We start from the raw sequence: 20,571 nt of genomic DNA on the forward strand, positions 1-20,571 counted from the left end.
TGCTACATCTTTTGAAATGATCTATTTTTTCTTGATATTTATGTTCTTTATTACATTTATTTTTTTTTTCATGATGATCTATTCTTGCATCTTGGAATAACATTGACTAGAACATTGTGAATACAACTTATCTATGATATCATCAGTTTTTTCAGCTTCATACATGTACACAATTCATTGTGATCATGTTCACCCACTGTTACCTGCTCTCAAGACCTGACTGAATCCTGTTGGCCTTCTTCTTCTCCTAACCAGTCTGTTTTCTACTGTCATGTCATCTTTTAATGATCCACTGATTGTTCCATCATTATGTCATTGTATGTTTTCTATTGATTCATTTCTCAGTCACTTCTAATGTTATTCTATTTTGAACTGACATTATTCAAAACATTGAGATATCACTTATGCTTATGAAGAATGCTTTATAACATAAAATATGACATATTTTAGAAATTTTTCTCTGGATTGCTGAAAAGAATATATGTTCCATAGTTCTTGTATGAACTATTATATACTAGTATGCAAAAGCCCTTTGATTTGTAGTGCAATTTATCTCTGAAGTTTCTATATCAATGTATTGTCTAAATAGCATATATTAATGGGATATGGGTATTAAATCACCAGTATTCATTGGTTCCTAATACTTAGTAGTGTTTTTTTCTATGAAATTGGTGCATATACAAAGAAACTTACACACATACAGATACATATATTACTTTTTGAAGAACAGCTCCATTTATGTATCCTATTTTCTTCTAATTTTCTCTTGAAATCTTTTGTGTTAGATATGAATATAAATACCTTATCTTTCTTTTGTATTCCATAAATTTGCATTGTCTCTTTCCATTTTTTTTTGTTTTGTTTTCAGTACATGCTTGTCATTGCCAGTGAAATGTGTTTCTTACAGATAAACAAGGTTGGATACCCTTTTGTCACCCTATCAAGGTTGCTTGATAGTAACAAGTAACTTAAGGTTACTATTGATACAAAGGTGCTAATTCCTGAGATTTGGTGAGTTTTTTGTTTAATTGAAAATTGACTCTGCACTTTATTCTTCATTCACCTTAAGAGTTTTTCTTCTACTGAGTTTTAAAATGGTTGACTCTTTGTTTTTACCATTTCTCTATTCCTTTTGTAACATTTATTTTTTCCTAAAGTCTCATAACTTTGAATCACTTTCATCCTCTCCTCTGTGAAATATTGCATTTTCTTTTATATAAGCTGAGCACACAGCTTTCCTGTGGCATCTTTATTCAATTGAGATGTTAACAATGGGAACATGGATCACAAAGTTCAAACAAAACACTGTACCTGTATATAAAGTAAGGAAACTGACCATAGAGTAGGACAGTGGCAATTCCAGACCAACTTTCTCAAATGGTCTTTGGTCCAAATACCTATCACAGGGTTGCTATGTTCAAAGGCAGTGGGAGGGCTATTTAGTTCAGATTGGTGAGCAGAGACAAGAAAAACCAACTCCAATGGGAGCTGTGGCTGAGTTTATCCTACTTTAGCTTCCTGCTTCAGTTTCATGAAGCTGAGCAGTCCCTCAGCAAATGATTGTGCAGATGACTGAGGTGTTACCATCACCATCAAGCTCATCTGCAGTTTATATAATATTGATCTCTCTATTTCAAGCTGTTGATTCTTAGATCATTCCCTGAATTAAAATCTTGGGCTCCAGTGTGGTGACCAAGCCTCCAATGAGGAATGTGGTCATCTTTATGAACACAAGTGACTTTGTTGGGTGATAACCTTCAAAGCTCTTGTGTGAGATGCGTTTCTGGGTAGGTGCTTTCCCTGAGCTCTGTCTGAGCATCGGCCTATGATCCCTCCTTCATGAAGGCTTCTGTCTTGGATAAGAAGTTAGCCAAAAGGATTCTGTGAGGCAAATCTCACGATACAGGATACTCTTCAGGCTAAGCTACTGCAAGTATAAGAACTACCATCATTCTGTTGGTCAATGTAGGAGTGAAAGGAGAATACCAGGGTAGTTTGTCTTTCCTCCAAATGTTTCTGTGGCTTTATGGGTGAAAAAGAGAAGTCTATAAATGAAGTTTGTATGGGGATGGGGAGTGGAGAGAAAGTTCTACATGATGCTACCTGTCCAGCAACACTGCTCTCTTTTCCAGACAGTTTGCATCCATTTAGAGATCTTACAGCTCTTCTCAGGGTTTGGGATACTATTCCCAATGGAGGTGCTCTCTGTTTTTCTCTAAAGCACAGCCCACACTTCTCGTGCCAGAGACATGTGCATTTCATGAAGGTACAAGTAACAACTAGAACTAGAACAACATTTACCCCAACTATTTTAACTACTCTTGAATGTGTTTCATTTGTTAAAGTTTTTAGTTGTCAACTGTACCCCTGAAGAGAACGGGACACTGGTGACATAATAACTAACAGAAAAGTGTTTGATGTCCCTCAAGGCTTCTCTGCTTTCTAGCTTTCAAAATTTTAAATGAGCTCCTAGCCTTCCTAGGATAAGAAGCATGGCTGATCACTTAGAGGTCTTTGTAGCAAGTACCATTCACTTCGTGACTCTCATTCCATTTTGCCTATTGGATAATGTTCTTCCAGTGATGGGGGAAAATATAGCTTGTGCTAACAGCTTCCATTTTCCTACACCTAAGAAAAAGTCTCAGCCCTAGAACAGAAAGAATGTGGGTTTAAGAGTTCTGTCTCTTCATAACATAACCTGAAATGCTTAGCAACTGTAGTGGAACCATCAACTACCCCATATCATATAGGTCTGCAGATAGACCAAATAATATAAACTGGATTTAAAAGAAGTTTCTTGTGCTTCTGAAAGGTTGGTAAATTACTGAATCTCTGTGATCCTGATTCCCTCTCTTTATGGACCTGTGCCAGATATTCCTACATAGTCACATGGTCTGGACTGAGACTATCATGTGTTCATATCTCGATTTCTTTGCAGGAATGCCAGTAGAAAATTCCTAAGCATGGGTACAAACACCCTGGCCTGGAACATTAACAACACTGCTGAAAATGGAAGTCACACTGAAATGTTCTCCTGTATTACCAAGTTCAACACCCTGAATTTTCTTACTGTCATCATGACTGTGGTTGGCCTGGCAGGAAACGGCATAGTGCTATGGCTTCTAGCCTTCCACCTGCAGAGGAATGCCTTCTCTGTCTATGTCCTCAACCTGGCTGGTGCTGATTTCTTGTACCTTTGCACTCAACTTGTGCATTCCCTGGAGTGTGTCCTTCAGTTAGATAACAACTCCTTTTATATTCTCCACATTGTATCAATGTTTGCTTACCTTGCAGGTTTGTGTATGATTGCAGCCATCAGTGCTGAACGCTGCCTATCTGTTATGTGGCCTATCTGGTATCACTGCCAAAGACCAAGACACGCATCAGCCATCATGTGTTTTCTGCTCTGGGTTTCTTCTCTACTGTTGAGCCTTCTGGTAGGGCTAGGCTGTGGTTTTCTGTTCAGTTATTCTGAATATTATTTCTGTAATACTTTGAACTTTATCACTGCTGCATTCATATTAGGGTTATCTGTGGTTCTTTCTGTATCCAGCCTGGCCCTGTTGGTGAAGATTGTGTGGGGGTCACACAGGATTCCTGTGACCAGGTTCTTTGTGACCATTGCTCTCACAGTGGTGGTCTTCATATACTTTGGTATGCCCTTTGGTATCTGCTGGTTCCTCTTATCAAGGATTATGGAGTTTCATAGCATTTTCTCTTACAGTGTTTATGAAATAATAGAATTCCTGTCCTGTGTTAACAGCTGTGCCAATCCCATCATTTACTTCCTTGTTGGTTCCATTAGACAACACAGGTTGCAATGGCAGTCTCTGAAGCTACTTCTTCAGAGAGCCATGCAGGACACTCCTGAGGAAGAGAGTGGAGAGAGGGGTCCTTCACAAAGGTCTGGGGAACTGGAAACAGTTTAGTACAGTAGTTGAGTGAGTCCCTGGTCAAACATAGTTTCTGTGAGAGTCAATTTTGCATTTATCTATATAAGCAATTTTCACAATTTTGTTTAATCAGTAGAGAATATAGTAATTTTATAGAAATTAGGAGAAATGAGCTTGTTACACAGAAACTGACTGCAGCACCATCAAGCTGCCTTATGTGGGCCTCACTGCATAACCCTTGTGATGTAACCCTTGTAATCATTTGGGGCCAGAACAGTTCCTACTGTGAACAAATTCCTCCCTCAGAACAAGGATCAAGGTAGTACAAGAAATGTCCTAATTTCTTTGGTCATTAAACTTGATAAAGATTAAATGAATAGTATATTTTAAAGAAATGTCCCTATTTTTTTTACAAGCTGATTTCTAAATTTTAGTAGAAACTCATGGAAATACCCACAATTCCAGTTCCTTCAATATTTATACTTTAGAATATCTGCATAATTTAAAAATGTTTCTTATGTAAATAGCTTAGTAAATAAATATGCATCTTTATGACTTTCTATTCTAAACCTCCATTCACCCATTTGAGTTTTCAACTTCAAGTATCTGCCATTTTTGCCCACTAAAAGAATAGGGACAAGTTTTATACACAAATATCTAAGCACTCTCAAAGGTAGAGGGAGTCTGTCTTTAGTTTCTCTCTTTTACAGTACTTTGGTCAAAATGTCATGGTCATGTCTTTCATCCTCTCCTTTTGACTTTGTCTTGATTCTATTTCTAGAACTATCTAATCCATAATGAAAAAAATTTAGTGGGTGTCATTGAAATTATTTTCTCTTGGATTTTATCCAACATTACAAATGTACACTATTATGGAGTGTGTAGCATCCATAACTTGAATTGTGCATGTTTATATATTTTCTTTATGATATAAATTGTTTAAAATAGAACAACATTGCTATCGTCTTCCCTTTCCTCCCCTTAGATCATCCCAGTCACAATCCCTTAAACTCTTTCTGTGTCTTGACTCCTAAGTTTATCACTTCTTTGTTTTTCATTTTCCCTATTATATACACATGCATATATATACTATATATATGTAAATACATATCTATGTAAATAGATATGTAAATACATATATATGTAAATATATGTAAATACATATATGTAATATATATGTAAATACATATATGTAAAAACACATTTATATGTAAATACATATGTGTATTTACATATATATAGTATATATATGTGTGTGTATATAATAGGAAAATACATATATATGTGTGTGTGTGTGTGTGTGTATGTATGTGTGTATACATGCTAAGTCTATTTTCATTGTTTGTGTATATTTCAAGGTTGAACATTCTGCATTTGACAGCCAAAAGGGGCCCTTATTCCTGGGAGAGGCTAATTCTCTTTTTCTCACTAGTCATGGGTTGCCTGTAGTTTTTTATCTAGGGAAGAAACAATGTAAAAATTTTCTCCTTTTACATTGACATTGCAATTAATATTACTATTGCCCCATCTTGTTTACACAGCCACTCTTAGGAAAGACAGTTCCACAGCCAACTTTCTGGTATTCTGTTTCTTACAATTTTTCTGCAACACTTCCATGATGTTCCTTGAGTCCATAGATACAGGACTTGTGATGACAATATGCTCACTGGGCTGGGATACCCTCAGTCTGTTAATCTCTGTATTGTGTCCATTTGCAGTTTCATGAGAAGGTCTCCTTTAGCTATACAGAGAAGGTTCTTTAGTGAGTGTTGGTAGCTACACTTAACTATGGTATACGAATTAGATTTAGAATATAGTAAGGAATAATGCTGGTCTAACAAAGTGGCAGTAATAGATTCTTTGCAAAAGATTCTATCCCTGGGAAGCTGCCTAGAATTCTAGTACTAGACATGATTTCCCTCCTGTTGACTGAGCTTTAAATCCAGTTAGAGAGCTGTTGGTAGCCACTGACATGTGACCTTGTTTATATCTTCATGAATATCTTGACATTCTTGTAATTATCATGATTCATGGGTATTTAAGCTTGGTAGGATGGATTTACTGCTTCCTCCCCTTGGCAGCCTGCATAGAATCTTCTGGAACAATGGAAGCCGGATTGCAAGAAAGTGGTCATATCAAAACTGAAATATCTCAGTCTTTTGTCCTAAATGTGAGGTGTTCATCAATGGGGTCCACCTTCAACTGAGGGTTACTTCTATAATCTATATTGCTTTGATAATCATAGAGAGTGCTCTGGCTAATCATTCAAAGAGAGATTTCTCATGCCTGGTTCTTGTGAAGATTATTGTCAGACTGAGTGGCTTCACTTTCTTTAATATATATGTATGTGAATATATGTATGTATGCATGTATAATATTTATTATTCTATTTCCCATTTCATACTATCTTTATCCTGCTATTCCTTCCCAATCCCCCAACATATGGTTCTTTCATATTTTTCTGGTGTGGTACATGTTACATATGTACATCTGAGGATTTAGACCTAGGAACTTTGGATAAGAGAGACCAGGTACCATTTATCTTTCTGGAGAGACTCCATTTGCAATGAAATTGAGGAAAGCAATTGATAAGTGGTTGTTCGTGAAACCAAAACACTTCTTCACAGCTAAGAAACAATCAGCCAAGTAAAGAAGAAACAATCAGAATGGGAGATAACCTCTACCAGTTTTGCATCTGACAGAGGATTAGTACTCAGAACATATAAAGAATTCCAAAAACAAAGAGCACAGAACCAAATTACCATTTGAGAAATGGGTCTGGCAAGTAAACATGGAGTTGCCAGGAGAATAAAAGAAAATTGTGAATAAAATCTTGAAAACTCATTTATCACCCTTAGGAATAGGAAAAAATGCAAACTAAAACAACTTTGACATTTCATGTCACCCAGGACAGCATCCCTGAAATCAACAAAACAACTGATAACAAATTCTGTCAAGGTGGCAGAGAAAGCTGATCCCCCCTTTCACTCTGCATGGATAGCCACTCTGGAAAACAGGATGGAGAATCTTCAAAGGACTAAAACTCTATCTGTCATATGACTCAGCTATACTACACACTGTCATATAACAAAAGAATTGTACATTCTATTCCATAGATACTTGTTCACTAGTGTTCATTGCTGTCTTTTTCACAATAGATGTGAAGTAGGCACAATTCAAATGCCTTCAACTGATGACTGGAAAATGAACATGTGGTACATATACAATTGAATAACATTCAGCTGTAAGAAAGAATGAAATCAGGAAGTTTGCAGGTAAATCTAGAAAATATATATTGAGTGAGATGCCACTCTCTATAAAATAATATTTCAATCTTAAATGCTGCTGTATTTGATAATTTTAAGTGTAACTAAAAATAATATGTGCACATTAAACAAATTCATATTTCTGAAAATTTGCTTGAATAAATGTAACTACTTGGCCAGCTCTGGGTCACCTTGGGCATGAACACAGGGAATGGTCCCACAGTCCCCAGAAGACTCACCTCGGGATCTTAGGATCACTGGTGAGTGGAACACAACATCTGTTCCAAACCAGTTATGACTGGACTGTGACAGCAGGAGCAAGGACACAGGAACCATGTGTGACCAGTGGCTCAGTTTCCTTGTGATCAGTGCTGGTATATATTCGATTCAAACACACCAGACAGCTCCCCAGTCCCCAGAAGAGACACCACTTCCAGGCACAGTAACAAGCCCAGGATCTTAGGATTCCAGGATCGCAGGATAACAGGAGCTTAGTCAGACCAGGATCTCAGAGTCTCAAAGGAAGCTTGACTGCCAAGAACTCTGACACACCCAGAATCTCAGGTTCACAGGAGCCTGGAATCACAGGATCACAGAGAAAGATTGACTCTGAGGAGTCCTGAATTAAACAGAACTATAGGAAGTACAGGCTCCAATCAGATATATTGAGGGCAGCAAGCATTTGAGATAATCAGATGGCTGGAGGCAAGCATAAGAAGAGAAGCAACAGAAACAAAGGTGGCATGGCATCATCAGAACCAAACTCTATCACCATAGGAAGTCCTGGATACACCATCACAGCAGAAAAGCTAGATATGGATCTAAAGTCACTTCTCATGATGATGATGAAGTATATAAGAAGGAAATAAATAATACCCTTAAAAAATACAGAAAAACACCGGTAAACAGCCAGAAGCCTTTAAAGAGGAAACACAAAAATTTCTTAAATTGTTACAGAAAAACACTACCAAACAGGTGAAAGAATTGAACAATACCATCCAGGATCTGCAAATGAAAGTAGAAACAGTAAAGAAATCACAAAGAGAGAACTGTGGAGATAGAAACCCTAGGAAAGAAATCAGGAACCATAGATATGAGCATCAGAAACAGAATACAAGAGATGGAAGAGAGAATCTCTGGTGCAGAAGATTCCATAGAAAACATGAACACAACAATCAAAGAAATGAAAAATGCAAAAAGATCCTAACTCAAAACATCCAGGAAATCCAGGATAATAGGAGTAGATGAGAATGAAGATTTTCAACTTAAAGGGCCAGTGAATATCTTCAACAAAATTACGGAAGAAAACTTCCCTAACCTAAAGAAAAGGTTGCCCATGAACATATAAGAAGCCTACAGAACTCAAAATAGACTGGACCAGAAAAGAAATTCATACCAACACATATTAATCAGAACAACAAATGCACTAAATAAAGAATATATGGAAATCCATCAATGCAATCCACTATATAAACAATTTCAAAGACAAAAACCACATGATCATTTCCGTAGATTGTGATAAAGCATTTGACATAATCCAACACCCATTCATGATAAAAGTATTCAAAAGATCAGAAATTCAGGGCCTGTACTTAAACATAATAAAAAGCCATATACAGCAAACCAGTAGCCAACATCAAGCTAAATGGAGAGAAACTTGAAACAATCCCACTAAAATCAGGGACTAGGTAAGTCTTCCCACTTTCTCCCTACCTATTCAATATAGTACTTGAAGTCCTAGCCAGAGCAATTAAACAACAAAAGGAGATCAAGGAGATACATATTGGAAAGGAAGAAGTCAAAATATCACTATTTGTAGATGATTTTATATATATGTATACACACACACAGACACACAGACACACAGACACACAGACACACAGACACACACACACACACACACACACACGTGTGTTTGGCCCTAAATATTCCACCAGAGAACTTCCAAACCTGATAAATAGCTTCAGTGCAGCAGCTGGATATAATATTTACTCATACAAATCATTAGCCTTTCTCTACACAAAGGATTAATGGGCTGAGAAAGAAACTTGGGAAACAACACACATTACAATAGTCACAAATAATATAAAATAGCTTGGTGTGACTCTAGCTAAGGAAGCAAAAAAATCTGTTTGATATGAACTTCAAGTCTCCGAAGATAAAAATCAAAGATCTCAGAAGATGCAAAGATCTCCCATGCTCATGGATTGGCAGGATTAATATAGTAAAAATGGCTCACTTGTCAAAAGCAATCTACAGATTCAGTGCCATCTCCATCAAAATTCCAAGTCAATTCTTCACAGAGTTAGAAAGGTCAATGTGCAAATTCATCTTGAATAACAAAAAAACCTAGGATAGCAAAAAACTATTCTCAACAATAAAAGAACCTCTGGTAGAATCACCATACCTGACCTCAANCTGTACTACAGANCAATTGTNATAAAAACTGCATGGTACTGATATAGTGACAGACAGGTAGATCAATGGAATAGAATTGAAAACCGAGAAATGAACCCACACTCCTAATGGCCACTTGATATTTGACAAGAGAGCTAAAACCACCCAGTGGAAAAAAAGACAGCATTTTAAACAAAAGGTTTTGGCTCAACTGCTTTTTAAAATATAGAAGAATGCAAACTGATCCATCATTATCTCCTGTACAAATCTCAAGTCTAAGTGGATCAAGAAACTCCATATAAAACCAGAAACACTGAAAATTATAGAGGAGAAAGTGGAGAAACCCTCGAAGATATGGGCACAAGGGAAAAATTCCTGAACAGAACAGTAATGGCTTGTGCTGTAAGATCAAGAATCAACAAATGGGACCTCATAAAATTTCAAAGCTTCTGTAACCAAAAGACACGGTGAATAAGACAAAAAGGCCACCAACAGGTTGGGAAAGGATCTTTACTAAACCTAAATCTGATAGGCGACTAATATCCAAAATATACAAAGAATTCAAAAAGCTGGACTCCAGAATATCAAATAATCCTTTTAAAAATGGGGTACAGAGCTAAACAAAGAATTCTCAACTGAAGAATACCAAATGGCTGAGAAACACCTGAAAAAAATGTTCAACATCCTTAATCATCAGGGAAATGCAAATCAAAACAACCCTAAGATTCCACCTCACACCAGTCAGAATGGTTAAGATAAAAAAATCAGGTGACAGCAGTTGCTGGTGAGGATCTGGAGAAAGAGGAATACTTCTCCATTGCTGGTTGGGTTGCAAGCTTGTACAACCACTTTGGAAATCAGTCTGGTGGTTCCTCCGAAAAGTGGACATAGTACTACCAGAGGACCCAGCAATACCTCTCCTGGGCATATATTCAGAAGATGTTCCAAGACACATGCTTCAATATGTTCATAGCAGTTTTATTTATAATAACCAGAAGCTGGAAAGAACTCATATGTCCATTAACAGAAGAATGGATACAGAAAAGGTGGTACTTTTACACAATGTAGTACTACTCAGCTATTAAAAACAATGAATATATGAAATTCTTAGGCAAATGGATGTATCCGGAGGATCTCATCCTGAGTGAGGTAACCCAATCACAAAAGAACACACATTATATGCACTCACTGATAAATGGATATTAGCCCCAAAACTTAGAATACCCAAGATACAATTTGCAAACAAGTGAAACTCATGAAAAGGAAGATATCCAAAGTGTGGATACCTTGTTCCTTCTTAGAATGGAATACAAAATACCCATGGAAATATTACAGAGACAAAGTTCGGGGCAGAGCCTGAAGGAACAAACATCCAGGGACTGCCCCACTTTGGGATCCACCCCATAAACAACTACTAAACCGAGATACTAGGTAGATGCCAACAAGAGCCTTCTGACGGGAGCCTGATATAGCTGTATCCTGTGATGCTTTGCCAGTCCCTGAAGTGGATGCTCATAGTCATTCATTGAAGGAGCATAAGGTCGTCAATGAAGGAGCCAAAGAAATCCCCAGGTAGCTGAAGGGTACTGTAGTCCCATAGAAGGGACATCTTTATGAACTAACCAGTATCTCCAGAGCTCCTTGGAACTATACCACCAATCAAAGAAAAAACATGATGGAACTTGTGGCTCTAGCTATACATGTAGCAGAGGATATCATAGTTGATTATCCATGGGAGGAGAGGCCCTTGGTCCTGTGAGCGCTCTATAACTCAGTATAGGGGAATGCCAGGACCAGGGTTGGGAGTGGGTGTGTTGGGGGCAGGGGGAGAGGAGAGGGAATAGAGGATTTTCAGAAGGGAAACTAGGAAAGGGGATAACATTTGAAATGTAAATAAAGAAAACATGTAATTTTAAAAAAAGGGGGGAAATATGTAACGACTTAACTCCAAACCCAATCCAGATTTAAAATACTTCCTTTCTTCTATGAATTCTTACTCTTCCTCCATTCATATTTCTGTCTTGGAAGTCAGTAAGGTTCATTATTGTGCCTCAATGTAAAATTGAAAGTACAAACTAAAATAATATATCCTCTACCATTTTTTCTCCATTTACCAAGAACTACTTCTTTAGGGAAAATTCCTGAATGTAATGCACTATTACCACATAAAGAGGTTATCTTTTAAATTATTTTTTATCTCATCTTACATATACTTCATATTTTTATCATTTTCCCAATTTTTCTTACCAGAAAATTTAGTAACCTCCAATGTATCATATAGTTTCTCTGCATATATTAACTCTTTAAAATATATTCCATATTTGAGTGAGATTTCATGTAGTCTGTCTATACATGATGATGCTTTAAAACACATTCTATATGTAATTGAGGTTATATAATAATTCTCCTTACATTGTTATTACTTCCAGTTAAGTTAAATGCTAACTCCATTTAAATTCCATTTACACACACACACACACACACACACATAAACACACACACGCACACTCAGACATGCGCGCACACACACACACACACACACACACACACGGAAGTAATATATCAGGAAGTAATAGCTTCTAATACAGATTTCAAAAGGCCTATAGTATTAGGCTTGACTTTCCCAAATGCCATTCTCCACCTTGCCCTCTCATTGAACTTGTAATTTGAAACAATTTTACATTATGAAATGTGCATGGCATTTTAGGATAAACGGCAGAATGTTAAGGTCTGAGTATCAAAAATCTTCCTAGGCACATGTTTTAAATGTTTATTGTCCAGATAGTTATTCTATTTTGAGACATTATACAAATATTAGGACCTAAGTCCATCCATATTGTAAACAAGGACAAGAATTCCTCTTTTACCAGTTGAGGAATAACATGCTAGGTGTGATTATCAAAATTTCAAAATCCACTTCTCCACTGTTGCATGACTAACTCTTCCATGTACTGAATGCTGAAATTAATGCTCCTATAAACAAACAATGCTGTATTTTTATTTGTGGTAGAAGTGTCTTTTTCATATTTTGACCTATTTTTCTTTTTCTTATTATTTTTTAATTGGTTATTTTATTTTACATTTGAAATATTATCTCCCTTCTCAGTTTCCCCTCCACAAACCCTTTATATTCCCTTCCTTCCCGCTGCTTCTATGAGGGTGCTCCTCTACCCACTCACCTACTCCCACCTCACTGTAGGCAGCCACACACCCAAAAGATGGCGCTGACCTTCGGTACACCGGTGCCGTAAACAATGCCCAAATCTGGCGCCAACCCCTCCCGAGCGGGTGTTACATATCAAAGTGCCGACAGACTGATAAATCCCAGGGGTGGATATAAGCAGTCCTCCCGGGGTTTCCTGAGTTCCCCGTAGCATGGAGGTGTTCCTGAAATAAAGAAAGGCTGTTGAGAAGAATCCGACCATGTTGCGTTTTTTCTTGCTGGACGGGGAACGGAGGATATCATGGATTCAGAACTCTTCAGCTGAGGAACAGCATACAGGTAAGTCTCCCAAAATTGATCCCCAGGTTAAAGGGGGATAAAAAAGGAAAAGAAAAGGGAGGAAAAATAAAAGGAATCAGTGCTAAAGAAAAGGAAATAGTGAAGAAAAGGAAAAGGAAAGGAAAGGAAAGAAAAAACAAAGGAAAGGAAAAACAAAGGAAAGGAATGAAAGAAGGGAAGGAAAGAAAGGATTGAGATGATAAGGCTCCCGGCTTTGGGACAAGTTAAGGTTCCCAGCTTTGGGACAAGTGTGTCACCCCACAAAAGATTAGTATAAGAAAAGATTATCTAAAGACATTAAATGATTTTCAAAATCATTTCAATGTGAAAATGGTATGGCCCAGATCCTGTTATTTCGAGATCCAGGGGAGCTGTTTGTGTTTTTCCACAAAGTCAAAAACACCTGATTTGGGTACCAGAGAGGCTGACATGAAAATTGCTCCCCCCGACAGAGATATAGATTATAATAGTTCCTGGAAGGACATGTTTGTTAGCAGAGTGTTGGCATGGTATACTGCTGTGGTTGTGAAGCTTCTCACCTTTGTGCCTATAGTAGATTTTGAAATGTTTGCCACCTATGCCCATTAGGTGCCCCTTGTATGAAGTTGTATAAGCTAATTTCTCTCAGTCTCTTGAACAGATTCACCTCTTATCTGAGTAGGATATTGGTCAGCTAAAGCGGAGCAGTTGTCCAGAAAGCTGCTCCTCCAGATTGCCAAACTCAACAGCACTCGACTGGACCCCATCACCTTGGGGGACTTCACCTCCTGGATCACCAATGCCTTCTCATATTTTTAGGAGTGGGCGGGAATGTTGGCCTGGGGAGCAGTGGTCCTCCTGGGTTGTGTCTTTTGTGTCTGGCTGTTGTGTCGTTTCAAACGAGAGCACACTCAGTATAAGGCAGTGATATACCAAGCATTGATGGCGCATCTCCCAATGTTTGGCTGGCCTCTTTAAAAAAATTAAGAGTTCGCCCTAGGTCATCTGGCAGTTGTAGTCACACAGATCCATGGTATCCAGTGACAGACAACTTTCCTTATGCACAGACCAACATAAGATACGGGGCCCAGTGGCGATAGGGTAACCCTAGGACGGGTAAGGCTGTGACATGAAAGGATCGACCTAAGACAGGAGCCGTGGCCGATGGACAGACTTGCCCAGACCTAGTCCAGCNTCATATTATTAAACAAAAAAGGGGGATATGTAGGCAGCCACACGCCCAAAAGATGGCGCCGACCTCTGGTACACAATGCCATTGCACAGGCGCCAGCCCGAATCTGGCACCAGCCCCTCCCGAGCGGGTGTTACATATCAAAGTGCCAACAGACTGACAAATCCCAGGAGGACACGTAGCTCTCCCCAGTGCTGGGGTGGATATAAGCAGTCCTCCCGGGATTTCTGGAGTTCCCTGTAGCATGGAGGTGTTCCTGAAATAAAGAAAGGCTGTTGAGAAGAATCCAACCGTGTTGCGTTTTTTTCTTGCTGGACAAGGTGAGTGGAACACCTCACTGCTATAGCATTCCCTTATGTTGGGTCATCAAGCCTCCACCAGACCAAGGGACTCATTCTCCATTAATTCCAGATAAGGCAATCCTCTGCTACATATTCAGCTGGAACCATGGGATCCTCCATGTGTACAATTTGGTTGGTGGATTAGTCCCTGGGAGCTCTGGGTGGGGGGTTCTGGTTGGTTAATATTGTTATTCTACTTATAGGGTTTCAGTCCCCTTGCGTTCCTTATGTCCTACCACTAACTCCTCCACTGGGGACCCCAGGCCATCTAATGGTTGGCTGCGTACATCCAAATCTGTATTGGTCAGGCTCTGACATTTTATTTTAATCTAATATATCCACAATGGGCATATGGTAACACTATAAATTTTAAGTTTGTTTGGCATGGTTTTGGTTTTGGTTTCTGGTTCTTTGGGTTTTTGTTTTGGGGATTTTATTGTTGCTGTTTCATTGTTGTTCTTGTTCTTGTTTTGCTGAAATGCATTATAATTCACTACATTTTAATTATCATAAAAGAGAAGGATTATTATGGCTTATGGCTTGAGGACTCAGTCTATGACTAAAGGTCACTATGCTCCTATATGTGATGAAATAGAGGTATGAGTGTATGGAAGGAGATTTCCTCTCACATCATAGAAGACAAAACAAAATGTGACAGAAAAAGTCCAGACATATACATAAAAAAACAAAAACATTTTGAACTGTATCTGAGAGCAGATATATTGCTCCATCCCCCATCATCCAACCCACACCCAGAGACAGATTGATTCCCCAGGAGTTCTGACACACCCAGGCTCACAGGTGAGTCCCCCAACCTAGCCCCAAATACCTGGACTTACTGGGATCCTAGTGGCCAAGAGGACACAGGACTGTCTGCCATGCCAGAGACACACCTTCCTTCATTTCAAATAAGTCCAGGGAGCACATCCTGTGCTCCAGCTATCCTCCCCACAACTTGCATGCTCAGAGTTTTCTGACACAACTATATTCACAGATTAGACTCATAAGACCTCCTCTCATACCTAGAGACAGACTGACATAAGGAAGCCCAACAAAAGAAGGCCCACATGAGGGACAAGGTCCAGTTAGAGACAGCAAGGCCAATTAACACCACAGATAACCACATGGTAAGAGGCAAGCACAAGAACATAAGCAATAGAAAGGAATTTTACTTGGCAACATCACAACTAAGATCTCCCACCACACCAAGCCCTGGATACTTTAACAAAACTGAAAAACAAGATTCAGTTCCAAATTCCTCAGTCATGAAGATGGTAGAGGACCTTAAAGAGGACATGAATAACTTAAAGAAATATAGGAGAACATGTGTAAACATGTAGAAGCCCTTAAAGAGGAAACATTAATTCCTTCAAGAAATACAGGAAAGCACAATCAAAGAGGTGAAGTAATTGAACAAAACCTTCCAGGATCTAAAACTGGAAATAAAAACAATAAAGAAATCACAAAAGGAGACAGCTATGGAGGCAGAGAACTGTTGAAAGAGACCAGGAGTCATAGATTCTAGAATCACCAACAGAATACAAGAGATAGAAGAGATAATCGCAGGCATAAAGGATACCATAGAAGACATTGACACAACAGTCAAAGAAATTACAAAGCTTGTAGACTCAAGCATCCAAGAAAATTAGGAAATAATGAAAAAAAAAAACAAACCTAAGTATAGAAGGTATAGAAGAGAGTGTAGAGTCTGAAATCAAAGTGCCAGTAAATTAGTTCAATAGAATCATAAAAGAAAACTTCCCTAATCTACACAAAGAAATGCCTATAAATGAACAAAATGCCTACAGAACACCAAATAGATTGGACCAGAAAAGAAATTCCTCACATCATATAATAATTAATACACCAAATACACAGAACAAAGAAAGAATATTAAAAGAGATAAGGATAAAAGTTAAGATGTAAATGCAGACCTATCAGAATTACACAAGACTTCTCAACAGAGACTATAAAAGTCATAGGATCTTGGAAAGATGTTATACAGACCCCAGGAGAACACAAAAGCTAATCCAGGCTACTAAGCCAACAGAACTCTCAATTACCATAGATGGAGAAACCAAGATATTCAACGACAAATCCATATTTGAACAATATATTTCTACTAAATCAGCTGTACAAAAGATAATAGGAGGAAAATTCCATCACAAGGAGAGAAACTGTACCAAAGGAAAAACAAAAGCTTAAATTTCTCACGACCAAACCAAAGAAGAGAACCACACAAACATAATCCTACCTCTAACAACAAAAATTACAGGAAGCAACAATCATTGGTCCTTAATATCTCTCAAAATCAATGGGCTCAATTCCCAAATATAAAGATATAGGCTAACAGTCTGGATAAGTAAACAGGACCCAGCATTTTGCTGGAAAAGGGAAACATACCTCATTAACAAAGACAGAACTAACTACCTCAGAGTAAAAGGCTGGAAAAAAATTTCCAAATGAATGGTCCCCCCAAAAACGTTGGAATACTCATTGTAATATCCAATGAAATATACTTTCAACCAAATGTTATCAAGAATATATGGGGAAAGATACTTCATTCTCTTGAATGGAAAAATCCACCAAGATGAACTCTCAATTCTGAACATCTGTGCTCCAAATGCAAGGGCACCCACATTAATAAAAGAAACTTTACTAAAGCACAAAACACACATTGAACCTCATAAAATAATAGTGGGAGACTTCCACAGACCACTCTCCTCAATGAACATATCAAGGGAACAGAAACTCAAGAGAGACACAGTGAAACTAACAGAAATTATGAACCAAATAGATACAACAAATATCTACACCCTAAAACAAAGGAATATACATCTTCTCAGCACCTCATGGTACCTTCTTCAAAATTGATCATATAATCACTCACAAAACAGGCCTCAACTGATACAAGAAATTGAAATAAACCCATGAAACCTATCAGACCACCACGGACTAAGGCTGGTCTTTAATAGGAACAAAAACAACAGAACACCCACATACCCATGGAAAGTAAGCAACACTCTACTCAATGATAACTTGGTAAAGGAGGAAATAAAGAAAGAAATTAAAGACAGTATTTGCAGGGAAATATTTGGAAGCCCTCAAAGATCAGTAATGGTTAGATAGAGAGCAGACAGAAAGACTCCAGTGGGAAACTAGGGGCTAATATTGAGCCTGTTCTTAACAATACAATAATGACAGTTCTTGAGTGATTGAGTTGCAGCCCCTTCAATTTCAGATAAGAACATGGCATGTGATTGTCTCTAAGCAAACAGGACAAATAGTACAGAAGTAAATTAAATATGCATGGCAGAGCCTTACAGGGTTTCAAATTTCATGATTAAGATACATTTATACTTCAATCTAAAAGCATAAATCCAAGCAGTGAAGTAGAAGACACAGAACAAGTCCTTGTTTTTCTTCCTGTTTTTTATTAAAGCCAAAGTGTACAAGTTTATGATTCTAAGGGAGCTCTTTATGGATCCACTTACCACATCCCCTCTGTGCCTGGTAGGATGCAGATGCTCTCTTCTGCTTTGATGAGAGCTCTAGAATCTGTTGCTATGGCCACCTATGAAGGGTGCACAAGCACCCTAAACTCCATTTTGTGGTTTAGATGTAAACCTAGCCTTTAATGACAGATCCATCTCTCTAGCCCTGTTATGTACTTTTAAGTGATACCTAACATCTATTTTCAACCTCACTACATTGCTTCTTTTCTCTTTTCACTTCTGAAGTTCCTTTGTTCCTAATTTTGTTATCCCCATTTTTGACCATCATCAGAATATTGATTGGGGAAATCTCTGGCACCTTCCCTCATCCTCCTCTAACCAATATACAGAAATGATGTGACAAAAGGGCTGATCAAAAAAGGTGAACCTGATGCCAACTTTGTACGGTTCTATACTCTGTAAGACCAGGGGGTTTATCACCCATCCTTCGTGCCTTCAGAAATGGTACTTCTTACCTTACAGTCTCTTTGGAGAATTCAAAGATTTAATATAGGGTAAACTCTAAAAACCATGACATATTTGACTGACATATATGCTTCTTTTCTTCTCGTTGAAATATGCCTATACAAGTTCTACATTATTTATAACTTTCATCATCAGAAAAGTCTAGAGATCTCTCTAGTTATTGGTAGGATTAATATAGTAAAAATGGCTCTCTTGCCAAAAGCAATCTACAGATTCAGTGTAATCCCTGTCAAAATTCCTACTCAATTCTTCACAGAGTTAGAAAGGGCAATTTGCAAATTCTTTGGGAAAGTAAAAAAAAAAAAAACTTAGGATAGCAAAAATTATTCTCAACAGAAAAAGAAATTTTGGTGGAATAATCATTCCTAAAGATGTTGTCTCAATCAAACCTCTCTCCTTACGAAGGGATGCAGAGGAAGAGGCAGAAAGATTGTAAGAGTCATACATAACAGAGGGTATCAATGTGCCCTTCTAGAAATAACAGGACTGATGCACATCTAAACTCAGAGATATGGCAGCCCGAACAGTGCTTATGTAGGTCTGCAATAGATGCGGTCCTAGAGCTGAGAGAAAAGGTAGAAGAAATCTTCACTCTCCCTTCTATTCCCAGAAGATGCTCCAACATGTAATAAGCACACATGCTCCACTGTGTTCATAGAAGCCTCATTTAAACTAGCCTGAAGCTGGAAAGAATGCCGATTTCCTTCAACAGAGGAATGGATACAGAAAATGTGGTACATTTACACAATGAAGTACCACTCAGCTATTAAAAATGATGAATTCATGGAGTTCTTAGGCAAATAGATGGAACTAGAAAATATCATACTGAGTGAGGTAACCCAATCTCAAAAGAATGCATATGATGTATACTCACTGATAAGAGGATATTGTCCCAGAAGTTCAAAATACCCAAGATACAATTCACAGACCACATGAAGCTCAAGAAGAAGAAAGACCACAATGTGAATACTTCAGTTCTTCTTAGAAAGGTGATCAAATTATGCATTGAAGGAGATACAGACACAAAGTTTAGGGCAGAAAAGAAGGAAGACCATTCAGTGACTATCCCATCTGGGGATCCATCTCATATACAGTTACCAAACCCAGACACTATTGTGAATGCCAACAAGTGCTTGCTGACAAAAGCCTGATATAGCTGTGCCCTGAGAGGCTCTACCAGTGCCTGACAAATGCATAAGTGGATGCTGCTCATATCCATCTACTGGATGTGGAGCAACAGGCTCCAAAATGGAGGGGCTAGAGAAAGGCCACAAGGAGATGAAGTGGTTTATAGCCCCATAGGAGGAATAACAATATGAATCAAACAGTAACCCCAGAGTTCTCAGGGACTAAATGACCAACCAAAAGGTACAAATGAAGGGACCCATCTCTCCAGCCAAATATGTAGCAGAGGATGGCCTTGTGGGACATCAATGAGAGGAGCTTGGACTTATGAAGGCTCGATACCCCAGTGGAGGCAAATGTCAGGATATGGAAGCAGGAGTGGGTGGGTTAGTAAGCAGGGGAGAGGGGATAGGATGGGGGGGCAATTCAGAGATGAAATGAAGAAAGGGGATAAAATTTGCAAAGTAAATAACGAAAACAACTAATAAAAAAGAGAAAAAAGATCAACTAAAGGTGTGACTCTAACTAAGGAAGTGAAAGATCTGTATGATAAAAACTTCAAGTATCTGAAGAAAGAAATTAAAGAAGATCTCAGAAGATGGAAAGGTCTCCCATGATCATGGATTGGCAGGATCAACATTGTAAAAATGGTTATCTTGCCAAAAACAATCTACAGATTCAATGCAATCCCCATCAAAATTCCAACTCAATTCTTCATTGAATTAGAAAGGCCAATCTACAAATTCATCTGGAATAACAAAAAACCTAGGATAGAAAAACTCTTCTCAAGGATAAAATAACCTCTGGTGGAATCACCATGCCTGACCTAAAGCTGTACTACAGAGCAATTGTGATAAAAACTGCATGGTACTGGTATAGTGACAGACAAGTAGACC

General features: G+C 38.2%; 1 protein-coding gene across 1 annotated transcript; it reads left to right on the plus strand.

The window, feature by feature from the left end:
• The first annotated feature begins 2,870 nt into the window (after positions 1-2,870).
• LOC110288778 (mas-related G-protein coupled receptor member B4) lies at positions 2,871-3,929 on the plus strand. The gene has a single exon (XM_021155033.1). The coding sequence runs from the start codon at positions 2,964-2,966 to the stop codon at positions 3,927-3,929; it is 966 nt and encodes a 321-aa protein (XP_021010692.1). The 5' UTR covers positions 2,871-2,963.
• The last annotated feature ends 16,642 nt before the right edge of the window (positions 3,930-20,571 follow it).

Source organism: Mus caroli, unplaced genomic scaffold (assembly GCF_900094665.2).
Source record: "Mus caroli unplaced genomic scaffold, CAROLI_EIJ_v1.1 scaffold_14131_1, whole genome shotgun sequence".
In the NCBI taxonomy this organism is placed as follows: Eukaryota; Metazoa; Chordata; class Mammalia; order Rodentia; family Muridae; genus Mus; species Mus caroli.